This window comes from Mustela putorius, unplaced genomic scaffold (assembly GCF_011764305.1).
Source record: "Mustela putorius furo isolate JIRA1106 unplaced genomic scaffold, ASM1176430v1.1 tig00000508_pilon_pilon_pilon, whole genome shotgun sequence".
Taxonomy (NCBI): domain Eukaryota; kingdom Metazoa; phylum Chordata; class Mammalia; order Carnivora; family Mustelidae; genus Mustela; species Mustela putorius.
This window is the reverse complement of record NW_025421402.1, coordinates 6,705,182-6,721,051: the sequence shown is the minus strand read 5'-3', so window position 1 is coordinate 6,721,051 and position 15,870 is coordinate 6,705,182. Positions and strand designations below refer to the sequence as shown.

At 34.0% G+C, this 15,870-nt stretch overlaps 1 protein-coding gene across 1 annotated transcript in view; it reads left to right on the top strand.

Moving 5' to 3' along the window:
• The window catches only part of LOC106006179 (complement factor H-related protein 4), a 48,913-nt gene extending 33,518 nt beyond the window's left edge, over positions 1–15,395 (top strand). Inside the window, exons 3-6 of the mRNA XM_013058263.2 lie at positions 6,563–6,745; positions 9,096–9,269; positions 14,157–14,339; positions 15,005–15,395. Coding sequence (XP_012913717.1) covers positions 6,563–6,745; positions 9,096–9,269; positions 14,157–14,339; positions 15,005–15,201 — 737 coding nt within the window. The 3' untranslated portion in view covers positions 15,202–15,395. The remainder of the gene's footprint in view (positions 1–6,562; positions 6,746–9,095; positions 9,270–14,156; positions 14,340–15,004) is intronic.
• The last annotated feature ends 475 nt before the right edge of the window (positions 15,396–15,870 follow it).

The window sequence follows — 15,870 nt, the reverse complement described above, 5'->3', positions numbered from 1 at the left end:
CTGCAACTTCTCCACTGGAGGGAAGAGTGTGTGAGTTAGAGTCTGCTTCCTCACCTGTGTGGGTCTCTGACCAAAAGGCCCATTTCTTTCTCACCACATCCAGAATACTCAGGTGATCTTCATGACTTAAGGAATTGGGGAAAGCTTGGAGCACAACAATCAAGCCTCAGAGGTCATCAAGGGACAAAGATCCTACTAACTACTTGGCACTAACCACTGGAGATGACTGGCCTACCGATCCTGCTCAACTAATGGTACCCACAACATTCCACACACTGCTATCCATTGGTCAGTACCTTGTGTACACCCCAAAGGTAGGGAATGCAGCAGTTTTTAGATGGCTAGTGAGCATACCTAGAAATCCTAACTGACCCACAGGAGTGCTAGAAAGCACATACTTGAGCATTCAGCGTTAGAGCCAGAAAACTGGAAGCTGGCTATGCAGGTTTAAAAGAAGGCATACAATCTAAGATTTCCTTCCCAAGTTGTAGTAAAACATAGGGAGCAGATATATCCATATAAAAGTTCTTTTAAAAGCCTCAGAATCCCTTACAGGTGTGATAGAATGTATTTCTCTCCCAAGGTCAGTCAGGAAAGACTAGAGAACATGCGAGCTTCTTCAAAGATGAAGGCAGCAATGCAAGACTTTAAGGAACATGAGAAATCAAAGAAACATGACACTACCGAAGAACACAATAATATTCCAAAAATGTACCCTCAAATAATGAAGGTCTATGATTTTTTCCTGATAAAGAATTCAAAACAGTAGTTTTATGGAAGCTCAGTGGCCTATAAGAAAACATAAAAAAGAGAATTCAAAGGAGTCAGGAAAACAATGAGATAGAATCATAAAAGGAACCAAACAGAAATTCTGGAACTGATGAATACAATAAATGAAAAGAAAAATACAACAGAGAGCATCAACAGCAGACTTTATAAAGTAGAAGAAAGAATCTGTGAAGTAGAAGAAGGTCATGTGAAATTTGCAGTCAGAGGAGAACAAAGAAAGAAGAATTAAAGAGTAGAGAGCGCCCATAGGAATTTAGGAGGCTATGAGAGGAAACATTTTAGGCATTGTGGAAGTCCCAAAAGGAGAAGAGGTGGAGAATGGGGCAGAAAGTTTACTTAAAGAAATAATGGCTGAGAATTTATCAATCCAGGAATAGATATGGACTATCATATCAAGAAGCTCATAAGTTCCCAAGCAGATTTAACCCAAAGAAATCATCTCTAAGACACCTTACAATAAAACTGCATAAACCAAGACAGAGAATTTTGAAAGCAGCAAGAGAGAAAAAAATACCTCACGTACGAAGGCAGTTTTATGAGAGATTTTATAGTGATAAATGCCTACACTTAGAGAAAGAAATGATTTCAAATATACAACCAAATTTATATATCAAAAAAAAAACTAGAAAAGGAACAAAGTTTAAAATTAGAAGAAGCAAGGAAAAAACAGAAATCAGAGAAGAAATATGTGAAAGAAAGACCCAAAAAATCAACAAAGTTAATACCTACCTTTTTTGAAAAGATAAACAAAATTGACAAACCTAAAGCTGCTAACCTAAGAAAAAAGAACATAAAAGAAACAAAATGAGGAAAGAAAGTGGAAACATTCAATTGATGCCACAAAAATACAAACGTTCATAAGAGAAAATCATAACCAATTACACACCAATAAATTAATAAAGAAATGAATAAATTCCTAGAAATTCAAAACTTGCCAAAACAAAATAATTAAGAAATTAAGAAATCTGAACAAACTAATAACAAGGAACAAGACTGAATCATTAATTTAAAATATCTCTGCAGGGATGTCTGGGTGGCTCAGTTGGTTAAGCTGCAAGCCTTCAGCTCATGTCCTGATCCCAGGATTCTGGGATCAAGACCCACATTGGGCTCCTTGCTTAGTAGGGAGCCTGCTTCTCTCTCTCTCTGCATCTATCTGCCTGCCATTCTGCCTGCTTATGCTCTCTCTCTATATATAATAAATAAATAAACAAAATCTTTAAAATATGTCTGCAAAGAGGGGCACCTGGATGGCTCAGTGAGTTAAGTGGTGCCTTCAGCTCAGGTTACAATCTCAGGATTTGGGGTTTGATCCCAATGCGGGGCTCCCTGCTTAGCAGGGAGTCTGCTTTTCCCTCTCCTTCTGCCTCTCCTCCCCTTCCACTGATGCTCCCTTTCTTTCTCCCAAATAAATAAATAAAATCTTTAAAAAAAACTCTGCAAAGAAAAGTCTGGGACCAGAAGCTTTCATTGTCATTTAAAGAAGAATTAATACCAATTCTACTCAAACCATTCCAAGAATGTGAGGGCGGGGGCTTCTAATACCACTTTACAAGATTAGCATGAATGTTAGTTTCAAAACTAGACAAGGACACTACAAGAAAAAGAAATTATAAGCCAGTATCACTGATAAACATAGCAGAAATGCTCAAAAAGTATTTGCAAAGTGATTCAACAGCTTATTAAAAGATTCATACACCATAATGAGTTGGGTTTATCCATGGGCCTCAAGATTGGCTCAACATAAGCAAATCAATAATATGATAAACCCAATTAACAATAAAAAATGTAAAAATCATATAATCATCCCAATAGATGGAGGAAAAACATTTGACACAGATCACAATCCATTTATGATATCTCAACAATTTGGTATTGAAGAAATGTACCTTAACATAATAAAGGCCATAAATAAGAAGCCTATAACTAAGATTATATTTAATTGTGAAAAGCTGGAAGCTTTTCCTCAAGGATCAGGAAAAAGACAAGGATACTCACTTTCACCACTGTCGAACAAAGGGAAATTATAGGTACCCAAATAAAAAAAATAAGTAAAATTATCTCTGTGTGAAAAAAAAGAAAAGAAAACAAAGCAAAACCCTTTTATAATTCATAAATGAATTTAGCAAAGTTGCAGGATACAAAATCAATACACAAAAATCTGTTGTGTAATGAAAAATGAACTATAAAAAGAGAAATTTAAAAAACAGTACCATTTACAATAGCATCAAAAGTAATAAGATAGATGCAGAATAAATCTATCCAAAGAGATGAAAGACTTGTATCCTGAAAACAATAATAAAATAATAAAATAAATTGAAGAAGATATAAATAAATGGAAAGATAGTCCATGTTCATGGATTGGAAGAATTAATGTCATCAAAGTGTGCATACTGCCCAACAGATACAATTCCTGTCAAGGTCCTGCTGGCACTTTTTGCAGAAGTAGAATAAACAATCCTAAAATTATGGAACCAAAGATTCTCAAGTAGCCAAATCCATATTGAGAAAGAAGAGCAAAGCTGGTGCCATCGTGCTTCTTGGTTCCAAACTAATATAGAGTGATTAAAATGAAAACAATATCATATTGGCAGATCAACTGGCAGGAACAAAATTAGGAGCCATAATCAAGCTCACATGCATATCCTTAATTAAAATTTGATAAGGGAGCCAAAATACACATGAAGAAAGTAGTGTCTTCAGGAAAGAGAAAAGTTGGATATCCACAAGCAAAAAAAAAAAAAAAGAAAGAAAGAAAGAAAAAGAAAAAGAAACACTATATTAAACCACTGACAAAAATTAGCTCTAGATGAATTAAAGACTCAAATTTGACTTGAAACTATGGAAGTCCTAGAAGATACATAGGGAAATATCTTCTTGACACTGGTCCAGGCAATGATATTAGTTGTATATGACAGTAAAAGCTGAAATAAGTAAATGTATCAAATGAAAAACTTCTACTTAGCAAAACAACAGAATAAAAAGGTAACCTATGGAATGGGAGAAAATATTTGTAAGCCATAAACCTGATGAGGGAAATATATATATATACATTATATACATATACATATATATGCCTGTATATACATACACACATACACATACATATTATATATATATGTATTACATATATATGTGTGTATAAGTTGTATTATATATATACAACTCTAGAGCAAAAAAAAAAAAAAACCCCAAGCCAAATAAAAATGAGCAAACATTTAAGTAAACATTTTTCTGAAGAATACATGCAAATGGCCAATTGGTACTCAAAATCACTAATCATCAGGCATATGAGATCAGAACCACCATGAACTATTTATCTCATACCTGTTAAAATGGATTTTATCAAAAAGACAAGAGATAACAAATGTTGAGAATGTGGAGTAAAGGGAACACTTGTATACTTTCAGTGGGAATGTAATTTGTTATAGGCATATGGAAAACAATGTGGAAATTCCTCAGAAAGTTAATTGAACTACAGTATGATACAGCAATCTCATTGTTGGGTATATATCTGAAGAAAATGAAATTCGTATCTTGGAGAAATATCTGCACCTTCGTGTTCATTACAGCTTGATTCACAATAACCAACATACAGAAAAAAACTAAATGTCCATTTATGGATGAATGGATAAGGAAGATGTGATAAATATATACATTTTTTTCAATGGAATACCATGAGAGAAAGTAAAATTTTGCTATTTACAACATGTAGACAAATAAACTTCAAGTCTAACTTATATATAAAATCAAAAGAAAAAGAGAAAAAGTCAACATAAAGCAGAGAGTAGAATAGTAAATACCAGTGGCTTGCAGATAGGGGAAATGAGGAGACGGTGGTCCAAGGTGTAAGCCTTCAGTTATAAGATGGAGAAGATCGAACATACAGTCTGATGACTATGGTTAGTAATAATGTGTTGTATAGCTGAAATTTGCTTAGAGAGTAGATATTAACCATTCCACCCACAAAAATAAGTAATTATGTGAGGTGACTAATGCAATTTTAATTATTTTCCAAGTGTATATGTGTACCAAGTCATCTCATTGTATACTTAATATATAGAATTTTGTCAATTATACATCAATGAAGCAGTAAAGAAATTTGAAAATACAGCCTGTTATTAAGGAGATGGTGGAATAGGGTGGTTTTTTTTTTATTCTCCATTTAATTCATTTCTGCTCTAATCTTTATTATTGCTTCCCTTCTAACTTTGGGCTTGGTTTGTTTTTATACTTCCTTGAGGCATAAAGTTGGATTGTTTATATATGAACTTCTATTTTAATGGAGGCAAATGCCTCACAGCCCCAAGATCAAGACCTGATCTGACCATGAGAGTCAGATGCTCAACTAACTGAGCCACCCAGGTGCTGCTTTAATGTCTTTTTTTTTTAAGATTATATACTTTTAATTCCATATAGTGTTTATTATTCCATGTATCCCATGTCCTATCTACTAAATGCTCCAAGTGAAGGAATTAAACTATGAGATAAAATTGTGAAATAAAATAAAACCATGAAAATATACATACTTCATATTTTCTCCTTTGACTTCTTCTTTATTCATGGGTGAGACAATAAATAAAGATGAATTTGTGAAGAGACCGGATAACTGACAGAAGTCTTCTTTATTGTTTCAAGTGAAGTTATACTTAATTTGAGGATCATCGGTTTGGTCTAAGAAGATAAATGAATGTGTCATATTCATCAAACTCCATGTATCCATATGGTTTTAAGCATCCAGTTATGGTGGCAAACATTTCAAATTATCAGAATTGTAGTAGTTATGGTGGCAGATTCTCTAAGATCATCACCTGATCTGAGATATTCCAATTAGTTAACCGAATGCTGGGGTTGCTAAAGAGATCCTGAGTACACAATATTTAAAACAAGTGTCTGGAAAGAATCTGTTGCCAGTGTAATTCTGGCATGCTGTAGGATTCCAGATCCATTAGACAAACAAATTTCTAATAATTTCCTAGAAGGGATTCGGAGTATTTTAAATTTTGCTTCTTTATTCCAAAAGAAATTTTAATGAACTATCCTGATTTAATATCTATGGAAACTCATAGCTCATTTTCTCTGTCACAAGAATTTTGGTGATTCGGATTTTCTGGGTTTTCGCTTATAAATGACTCCTTATTTTTTTATTGTTATATTATTTGATTCTTCATAAAAACGTTAAAATAAAATCATAAAATTCATAAAATCATCATTTTAGTCTTGGAAAATCAATGAATGTAATGTGCTAATCTGTGTCATATTCATCAAACTCCTTGTATCCGTATGGCTTTAAGCACCAGGTTATGATGACAAACATTTCAAATTCTCAGAGTTGTAGTAGCTTTGGTGGCAGATTCTCTGAGATCCTCACCTGATCTGAGATACCCCAATTAATTAACTGAATGCTGGCGTTGCTAAAGAGATCCTGAGTACACAGTATTTAAAACAAGTGCCTGGAAGGGATCTGTTGCCAGTGTAATTCTGGCATGCTGTAGGATTCCAGATCCACTAGACAAACAAACTTCTAATAATTTCCTAGAAGGGATTCTGGGTATTTTAAATATTGCTTCTTTATTCCAAAAGAAATTTTAATGAACTATCTTGATTTAATATCTCATGGCTTATTTTCTCTGTCACAAGAATTTGGGTGATTCAGGTTTTCTAGGTTTTCATTTATAAATGACTCCTTATTTTTTATATTGTTATATTACCTAAGTCTTCATAAAGATGTTTATTTATATGCTTTCTTTTCCTTATACTTTCCCCCTTTCAGAAAGATGTTTGAAATCAGAGATAGCAATTGAAAATGGATTTTTTTCTGAATCTGAATTTGCATATCCCTTGAATAAAGAAACAAAATATCAGTGTAAATCAGGATATGTAACACCAGATGGTAAAACTTCAGGATCAATTACATGTCTGGAAAGTGGATGGTCACCTCAACCCACATGTATTAGTAAGTAATTTTATGTTCATTTCATTATCCTGATGATTGTTATGCAAAAATTTACTTTAACTTAATTCTTCTCTGTGGGCAAGGGCTGACATGGTTCCCATTTGAAAAAATAAATGAAAAAATATGTAATTTTTTTACAAATTTTTTAAATTTTTTTAATTTTTTAATTAAAAATTTTTAATTTTTTAAAAATTTTTTTAAAATTTTTTAAGATTAATCACTTACAGGGTGGAATATCAGTCTATGTTTCAGTTCAAGTTTTCTTCTACTTTAAAACATCCTGTGAATTAACTAATTGATTAATAATTAAAATAAAACATCCTGTGATTTGGAAACTACATAGGGAGACTTATGTCTATTCTCTTCAAACTCATTTAGTTTTGGCTGACATCTTTGTGCCAATTGTACCTGTTTTTAGGTGATTAAACTCTTATGTCAGAGTCTTTGTCCCTAGACACAAAAGTTATGCTTTTAAGTGAAGATCTGGGTCTACAGTGCATAATTTAAGTTGACCTGCAGAACTTATATGTTTGATAATCCAGGGTAGGTCCACCTCTAAAATATCTTCTCCCTTAGGAAATCTTCATACATCTATGCAGTGGAGACGGAAATGCTTCTATATAGTACCAAATGCAACTGTGTTGAAAGACTTCCCTAGATATTTATGAAAATTTTCTTTTTTTTTTTTAAGATTTTATTTATTTGACAGAGAAAGATCACAAGTAGTCAGAGAGGCAGGCAGAGAAAGGGAAGAAGCAGGCTCCCTACTGTGCAGAGAGCCCAATTTAGGGCCCAATCCCAGGACCCTGAGATCATGACCTGAGCCAAAGGCAGAGGCTTAACACACTGAGCCACCCAGGTGTCCCTGAATATTTTCTAAGAATAATTTTCTCAAGTTTATCTTATACTTCAAAGCTACACAATGATACTTTTTTAAAATTTATTTTTTATTTATTTTCAGCATAACAGTATTCATTATTTTTGCACCACACCCAGTGCTCCATGCAATCTGTGCCCTCTATAATACCCACCACCTGGTACCCCGACCTCCCATCCCCCGCCCCTTCAAAACCCTGAGATTGTTTTTCAGAGTCCATAGTCTCTCATGGTTGACCTCCCCTTCCAATTTCCCACAATGATACTTTGAACTGATACTTAGCATATTCACTTTAAGTAAAGTGGATATTTAAATATCCATTTCGACTGCTTTCACGTCCTTATTTTTTTTCTAATTTCCATGCTTACTATGAGCACTAGCCATAGAAAAAAATGATAAAACTTTTCCCTTATCAAACTCATTTTATATGAAATTGTATGCAGTTAACCATTTAAACATTCTAATTATGGAAGAGGAAATCTCTTTCATTCTCTCTCTTTTTTTGCTAGTATAGTTTTGCTTTCTTTTTTAAGGTTTTAAAGTACCTAGCTACAGTACAACATTCATGGTGAATTACTTAAACCTTTATTAACATCATTCTAGTATTGTGTTGGCAAAATTGAGACTTTTAATACTTTCCTTCCTTTTAACAAATTATAAACAATAGTTATCTCTCCATTCAAATATATGAGAATGTGATATCTAATAGAGCACAGTGATATTTAATTCAATCAAAGTCTTTTGTGAATAAATATTTCAACTTTAAATGTAAATTAATGAGTAAACCTGATCACCAAGGAGATTGTTTGCCCAGAGTTTCAAAGCACATTGTTTACAAGTGGAAACTAAAAAAATTTATAAAAACATTGACATTACCGTGTTTTTAAAGAAGTTCTTAATCTTTTCACTAAAAGGAGGAAACTATTAGTTCTAGTGTTAAATATGGTAGGTAATAAAATTCCTCTTAGGTGACCGGTAATTCCAATTGCCCACGTTTGAAATAAGTACCCTTAATATGAGATTACATACATACCTGAGTATGAGATTAATTAGTGAGAATCACAAGTTTTAGTATCAGACGTTCCAGAGGAAGTTGCTGTTGTTACTTTGATCTTAATATTTGTACATAAAAACTGATTTTTTTGAGCATTGTTTTGTATTGTACTTTAATATCTGGTGTACAGTTCCAGAAATAAAAATCTGGAAATCTCTAAAAAAACATAAAAGGAATAGGTTTTCCAGAGTGTTTAAGTGCTAAGAAAAATGCTGTGTAGAAAAATAGTTTTTCACCTTGAATAACTTCTTTCAGGACAATGATTTATCACTGTTATTCTTAGATTCTTTTAATATGATACTTAATACACTAGCACATACTAATTGAGAAAGCTTTTTTTACCATCTTGGGATAAGACTTAGTTACATTGTCCACTAAGTAATATTAGAAATGAAATCGTCGATTCTATTATGCTTTAGAATCTTGTGACATGCCAGTATTGGAGAACGCCACAATCAAAAGTAATAGCACATGGTTTAAAGTCAATGACACGTTGGACTATGAATGCCATGATGGATTTGAAAGCAGAGATGGGCACACCGGTTCTGTAGTGTGTGGTAATGATGGTTGGTCTTATAAACCAGAATGTTATGGTAAGTGCTTTTTTCCCAGGTATTCTTTTTTTCAGGATTAACAAAATTAACAAAATGTATTTCAAATGTTCCATTTTAAACAAATTTGCATTAAAGTCATTTTTAAGATTTTTATAGCCCAAAGAAAATAATTTATCTTTAAGACAGTATATTAACATTTCCTATGGGCCATATACATGATAGATTTGTAAATAAATTTTAATTGTGTTTCTTAATCCAAATGCAGTCTTTCATATTATTTTAAATGGAGTTCTTTCAGTGTATAGTGTAAGAACACCAAAATTATAGTTTTTAACAATTTCCTCAGTTATTTTGCTCCTGAGTTTCTGCTTTTACACCTTCTACCTTGAGTGTTAATTTCCTTCTTTTTTTTTTAAAGACTTTATTTATTTGACAGAGAGAGATCACAAGTAGGTATAGAGGCAGGTGGGGGAGTGGAGCATGCTCCCTGCTGAGCAGAGAAGCCAATGGGGACTCAATACTAGGACCCTGAGATCATGGCATGAGCTGAAGGCAGAGGCTTAACCCACTGAGCTACCCAGGTACCCCTTGGGTTTTAATTTCTTCAGGTTCGAAAAGCTCTTTATTTTCTGACTTTGACAAGCTCTGTGTACTATTATATGAATCTCTTTCATGTTTACAAATCACTATTTTCTAGGACTAAGAGTAGAATTTGAATCTGTGGAAATTTGAGTAGATTTAGATTGCTCCACGCCAAGGGAACAGTATGTACAAAACTCTGACAACAAAACAGTTTGGGAAATATCAGGGTGAGCAAATTCTACTCAAGCTGTGAGAGAGTTTTATAAATTGGAGCTGTTTGGTAGAATTCCCCTGGGAAGCTATCTGGCCCTGGATCCTTCTTTGTTGAGAGGTTTTTGATTACTGTTTCCATTTCCTTGCTGGTTATGGGTCTGTTCAATGTTTTCTATTTCTTCCTGGTTCAGTTTTGGTAGTTCATACGTCTCTGGGAATATATCCATTTCTTCCAAATTGTCTAATTTGTTGGCATATAGTTGCTCATAATATGTTCTTATAATTGCTTGTATTTTTTTGGTGTTGGGTGCGATCCTCTTTCATTCATGATTTTGTTTATTTTTGATCCTTTCTTTTCTGTTTGATAATCTGTCAAGGGTTTGTTAATCTTCTTAATTCCTTCAAAAAACCAGCTACTAATTTCCTTGACCTATTCTATTGTTCTTTTAGTTTCTGCTTCATTGATTTCTGCTCTGATCTTTATTTCTCTTCTACTGCTGGGTTTAGTCTTTCTTTGTTTTCTTTCTCCAGCTCCTTCAGGTGTAGGGTTAAATTGTATATTTGAGACCTTTTTTGTTTCTTGACAAAGGCTTATATTGCTATATGCTTTCTTTTAGGACCATCTTTGCTGCATCCCAAAGATTTTGAACAGTTGTTTTTTTCTTTGTCATTTGTTTCCATGATTTTTTTTATTTTTTTTTTAAGTTTTCATATAAATTCCAGTTAGTCAACATACCATGTAATTTTAGTTTCAGGTGTGCAATATAGTGTTTAAATAATTCCATACAACAACTAGTGCTCATTCAAGGGCTCTCCTTAATCCCCTTCACCTATTTCACCTACCCTTTCACTCACTTCTCCTCTGGTAACTCTCAGTTTGTTCTCTATAATTAAGGGTCTGTTTTCTCGTTCGCCTCTCTCCTTTTTCCCCTTTGCTCATTTTTTTAAATTCCACATGTGAGTGAAATCATATGGTATTTGTTTTTGTCTGATTGATTTTACTTAGCATTATAGTCTCTAGCTCCAACCATGTCATTGCAACTGACAAGCTTTCATTTGTTTTTAAGGCTGAGTAATTTATATACTGCCATTTCTTTATCCATTCATCTATCAATGGACATTTGGGCTGCTTCCATATCTTGGCTATTGTAAATAATGCTGCTATAAATATCACGGTGCAAGTATCCCTTTGAATTAGTCTTTTTGTATGTTTTGGGTAAATATCTAGTGGTGCAATTGCTGGTTCATAAGGTAGCTCCACTTTTAATATTTTGAGGAGTCTCCATACTGCTCTCCAGAGTGGCTGCACCAGTTTGCATTCCCACCAATGGTGCACATACTTACCAGCACCTGTTGTTTCTCCTGTTTGTTTGTTTTTTTTTAATTATTTTAGTCATTTTCACAAGTGTGAGGTGGTATCTCATTGTGGTTTTGATGAGTGATATTGAGCATCTTTTCATGTATGTTGGCCATCTGTAGTCTTCTTGGAAGAATTTCTGTTCATGACTTCTTCCCATTTTTAATTGGGTTATTCATTTTTTGGGTCTGAGTTTTATAAGTTCTTTCCATATTTTGAATACTAACCCTTTATCAGATATGTCATTTTCAAATATCTTTTCCTGTTCTGTAGGCTACCTTCTGGCTTTATTATTTCCTTCACTGTGCAGAAGCTTTTTATTTTGATGTAGTCCCAATAGTTTATTTGTGCCTTTGTTTCCCTTGCCTCAGGAGATGTATCTAAAAGGAAGCTGCTACAGCTGATTTTATACTGACATTTTTAGTTTCAAGTTCTTGCTCAGGTTGCCAGCTGGACGCACATCAGAGTAGTGGTTTTAGAAAGTATTTGTGCACCTTCTCTGTGTTATGATTGTAGTTCCTGTGTTGTCATTTATTTTCAAATTATACTGCCAAATATGGCAACCAGTACATAAAATGAAATTTCAGAGTTAATGATACATGGAATCATTGTTTCACTTTTTTTTTTTTTAATGGCTTCCTTGTGCACCACCAGGATCTGTGGAAATAAGAGGAGCCAATATTGGAGATACAGCCACTTCTTTTTCAAATCAACTTTTGCCTGGAATATGTATTTTCCAGTCTTTTACTTTGAGCCCACCTATGTTTTCATGTTGAAGTTAGTTTCTTTTAGTTGCCATATAGTCTCCTCTTGTTTATGTGTCCACTCTGCCACTTTCAGTCTTTTAGCTGAAGAATTTAAACCATTTACACTTTAAGTAAGTATTGATAGCTTAGGGGCTGTGTCAGGCATTTTGTTATGTTCCTTGCATTACTTTCCTCTGTTTCTCACTCCCATTTCTTTCTTTCTTTCTTTCTTTCTTTCTTTCTTTCTTTCTTTCTTTCTTGCCATCCCTGGGATTTGGGGAACATTCTAAATAATTTTATTTTGATATGTCTTTTTTGTTTTGGAGCATGTCTCTTTTAATAACTTTATCCATGGTTGCTCAAGGTATTAAGATGCACATACATAGCTTGTCACTTCTACCCCTGGTTTTGACATTTTACTACTTCAAGTAAAATGACGAAAGCTTACTTCCGCTTAGGTCCATTTTCTCTCCCCACATTTTATCTCATTTTATTTTATTTATTGTTTATCTATTGAGAGATAAAGAGAGACAAGAGAGAGGGAGTGAAGTGACAGTGGGAGAACAAGAGAGAAAATCTTAAGTAGACTCAACACCCAGCTCAAAGCCTGACACAGTGCTCAATCTCACAACCCTGAAACCATGACCTGAGCTAAAGTCGAGTGGACATTTAACCAATTGACTGAGCCTCCCAGGTGTCCATACGATCCCCACCATTCAAACATAAATGTCTGAAGTATTTCTTCTACATATATGGAGCACCATATCAAATGATATAATTTGCACAAACACCAAACCTAACAAACTCCTCAGGAAAAAGAGAGTTCATTATATTTACCCCTGTTTTTTCAGTCCCTTGTTTTTTCTTCCTTCATGAAGTCTCAGTCCTTGCTCTGTTATCTTTTCCCTGATATTTGAAGAATTCTTTTACCAATTCTTCAAAAACAGATATACTTATATACTTATATTATAGTTAAATGCTGTTTTCCTTTGTCTCAGAATATCTTCTGCTCTCCCTTAAACCCCAAAGGACAGTAACACAGGATATAGCATTTGAGGTTGACCATTCTTGTCTTCTAGCACTTAAAAAATGACTGTGGACTCTGAAAAACAATCTGGGGGTTTTGAAGGGGCGGGGGGTGGGAGGTCAGGGTACCAGGTGGTGGGTATTATAGAGGGCACAGATTGCATGGAGCACTGGGTGTGGTGCAAAAATAATGAATACTGTTATGCTGAAAATAAAAAAGAAATTAAAAAAATGTCACTTCTTCTGGCTTGATGGTCACAGGTGAGAAGCCCACTGATGTTTGAATTCTTTTTACATTATATGTTTGCATAATTTCCATTTAGCTGCTTTTGAGAATTTTTCTTTCCCTTTACTTTTCCTCAGTTTGATTATGGTGTTATGTTGGCATGAATTTCTTTGGGTTTGTCCTGTTTCGCTTTTTCAGTATGAATGCTTATACCTTGTGCCCAACTGGGAAATTTTCAGTCCATATTTTACAAAGTTGTTTTGGTTTTGTTTTCAATCTATTTTCAAAGTTAGTCATTTATATTCTATATTCAAATTTATTTAGCTTTTGTTATTGCTTTATGTATACTTTCATGGGGGATAAAAGTGTGATTTTCAGCTTAAGTGATTAAAATGTCTTCAATGGGGACATGTGGGTGGCTTAGTTGTTTAACCACCTGCCTTTAACTCAGGTCATGATCCCAACATCCTGAGATGGAACCCCATGTCAGGCTCCCTCCCCAGCAGGGACTCTGCTTCTCCCTCTGCCTCTCCCTTGGCTTATGCGCTAGTTCTCTTTCTCTCTCTCTCTCCCTGACTCACTCTTTCTCTCTCTCTCTCTCTCAATAAATACATAAAAATCTTTAAAAAATAAAATAAAATTTTTTTAATGAATCATTTCTGTCAGCAGAAATCACAAGTCTTGATATTGCATATTGTGCTATATTTTTATTTGCTTTATTTTAACCTGTTTTTCTTTGGTCTTTCAATAAATCAAATAAATATATATTTTTTTAGGTTCTGGAGAAAAATGTGGGCCTCCTCCACGTATTGACAATGGAGACATTACCTCATTCACGTTATTATCATATGCTCCAGGATCATCAGTAGAGTACATATGCCAGTCCTTCTATGTACTTCAGGGACACGGGACCATAACATGCAGAAATGGACAGTGGTCACCACCACCAAAATGCTTAGGTAAATATTTCAGTATTCTTGGGGATCCTGGGAAAATCAGTATAATGCAGTAAGATGCTTTACTGTTATTATTAGAATCTTCCCTAACAACAACCATTTATTGAATGCTTGACTACCAAATATTAATGTGTAAAGAAGTAAAGTTGGAAATGAAAACTCTTGTTCAAGGAACAAAAGATCTTTAACAAAAGGACTCTGGATTTATTCATATTAAAATTGACATTATGAGGGCACCTGGGTGACTCAGTTGGTTAAGCAACTGCCTTTAGCTAGGTCATGATCCCAGAGTGCTGGGGTCGAGTCCTGCATCCTGCTCCCAGCTCCATGGGGAGTCTGCTTCTCCCTCTGACCCTCTCTCCTCTCATGCTCCCTCTCTCATTTTCTCTCTCTCAAATAAATAAATAAAATTTTTAAAAATTGACATTATGAATCTTCGATTGTAACATTTAATTTTCATAGCTATAACATAGTACCTCATTTTATATCATTAATTATTTAAAATGATTTAAATCGACATGATGGATTTTCAAGGGATTGTTCTGGAAAAGGTTTTGAAAACGAAGCCCTGAACTAGTGTAGAAGATTCCACATGAAAGTCTGAAAATCTGAGGAAAATATTTGTTTACTACTCAGTGTTTTGTGTTCTTTCTTTTTTCAATCTTCAGAGGCCTGTACAGTATCAGAGAACATCTTGAGAACACATAATATACGATTACGATGGTCTCATAATACAAAAATTTATACTAGAACAGGGGATGTTATTGAATTTGAATGTCTCCGTGGATATCATAGAAAGACACCAGCGCATACATTCCGAGCCACCTGTCAAGATGGGAAAGTGACATATCCTGAATGTGGATAAAACAATGGTTAAGAAGCAGTCTTAAAATTAAAATAAGTACATTTACTCAGAATTTTTCATCATCAATCAATTCTCAGTTTATTTTGTCAAGTATTGTGTAACTCATTTATATTCATAAATCAGAATTTGTATTAAATATTATGTGGATGATGTAATGATTATCAGAGAGATGAATAAATCACTTCTTAAAATTACCTCATTGAAATTTGGCCAACCAAAATGCTTTGCAAGAAATTAGATTCAATCACTCCAGTGCCTACTTCTATTCATCTTTCCCTCTAACTTTCTCAAAGCTTCTTCCAAAACTTCTGGGGCTGCCTGAGACTCTCCATTTCAGAGAAAATGGGAGAAAATGCTTTTTTCCACCTTTAAAATAGTTGAAATAATTTCACTTCAAAAACAATCTGAGGGTTTTGAAGGGGCAGGGGGTGGGAGGTTGGGGGAACCAGGTGGTGGGTATTGGAGAGGGCATGGATTGCATGGAGCACTGGGTGTGGTGCAAAAAACAATGAATACTGTTATGCTGAAAATAAATTTAAAAAATTTAAAAAAGAACACCTAAAAGAATAACTGTGCCATTCCTATGTTAGTAATCTGTATAGTAGATAAATATATCAAAAATGATGAAAGGTAAGATTTTCTACAAGATGCCTATCTAGCACACATAAA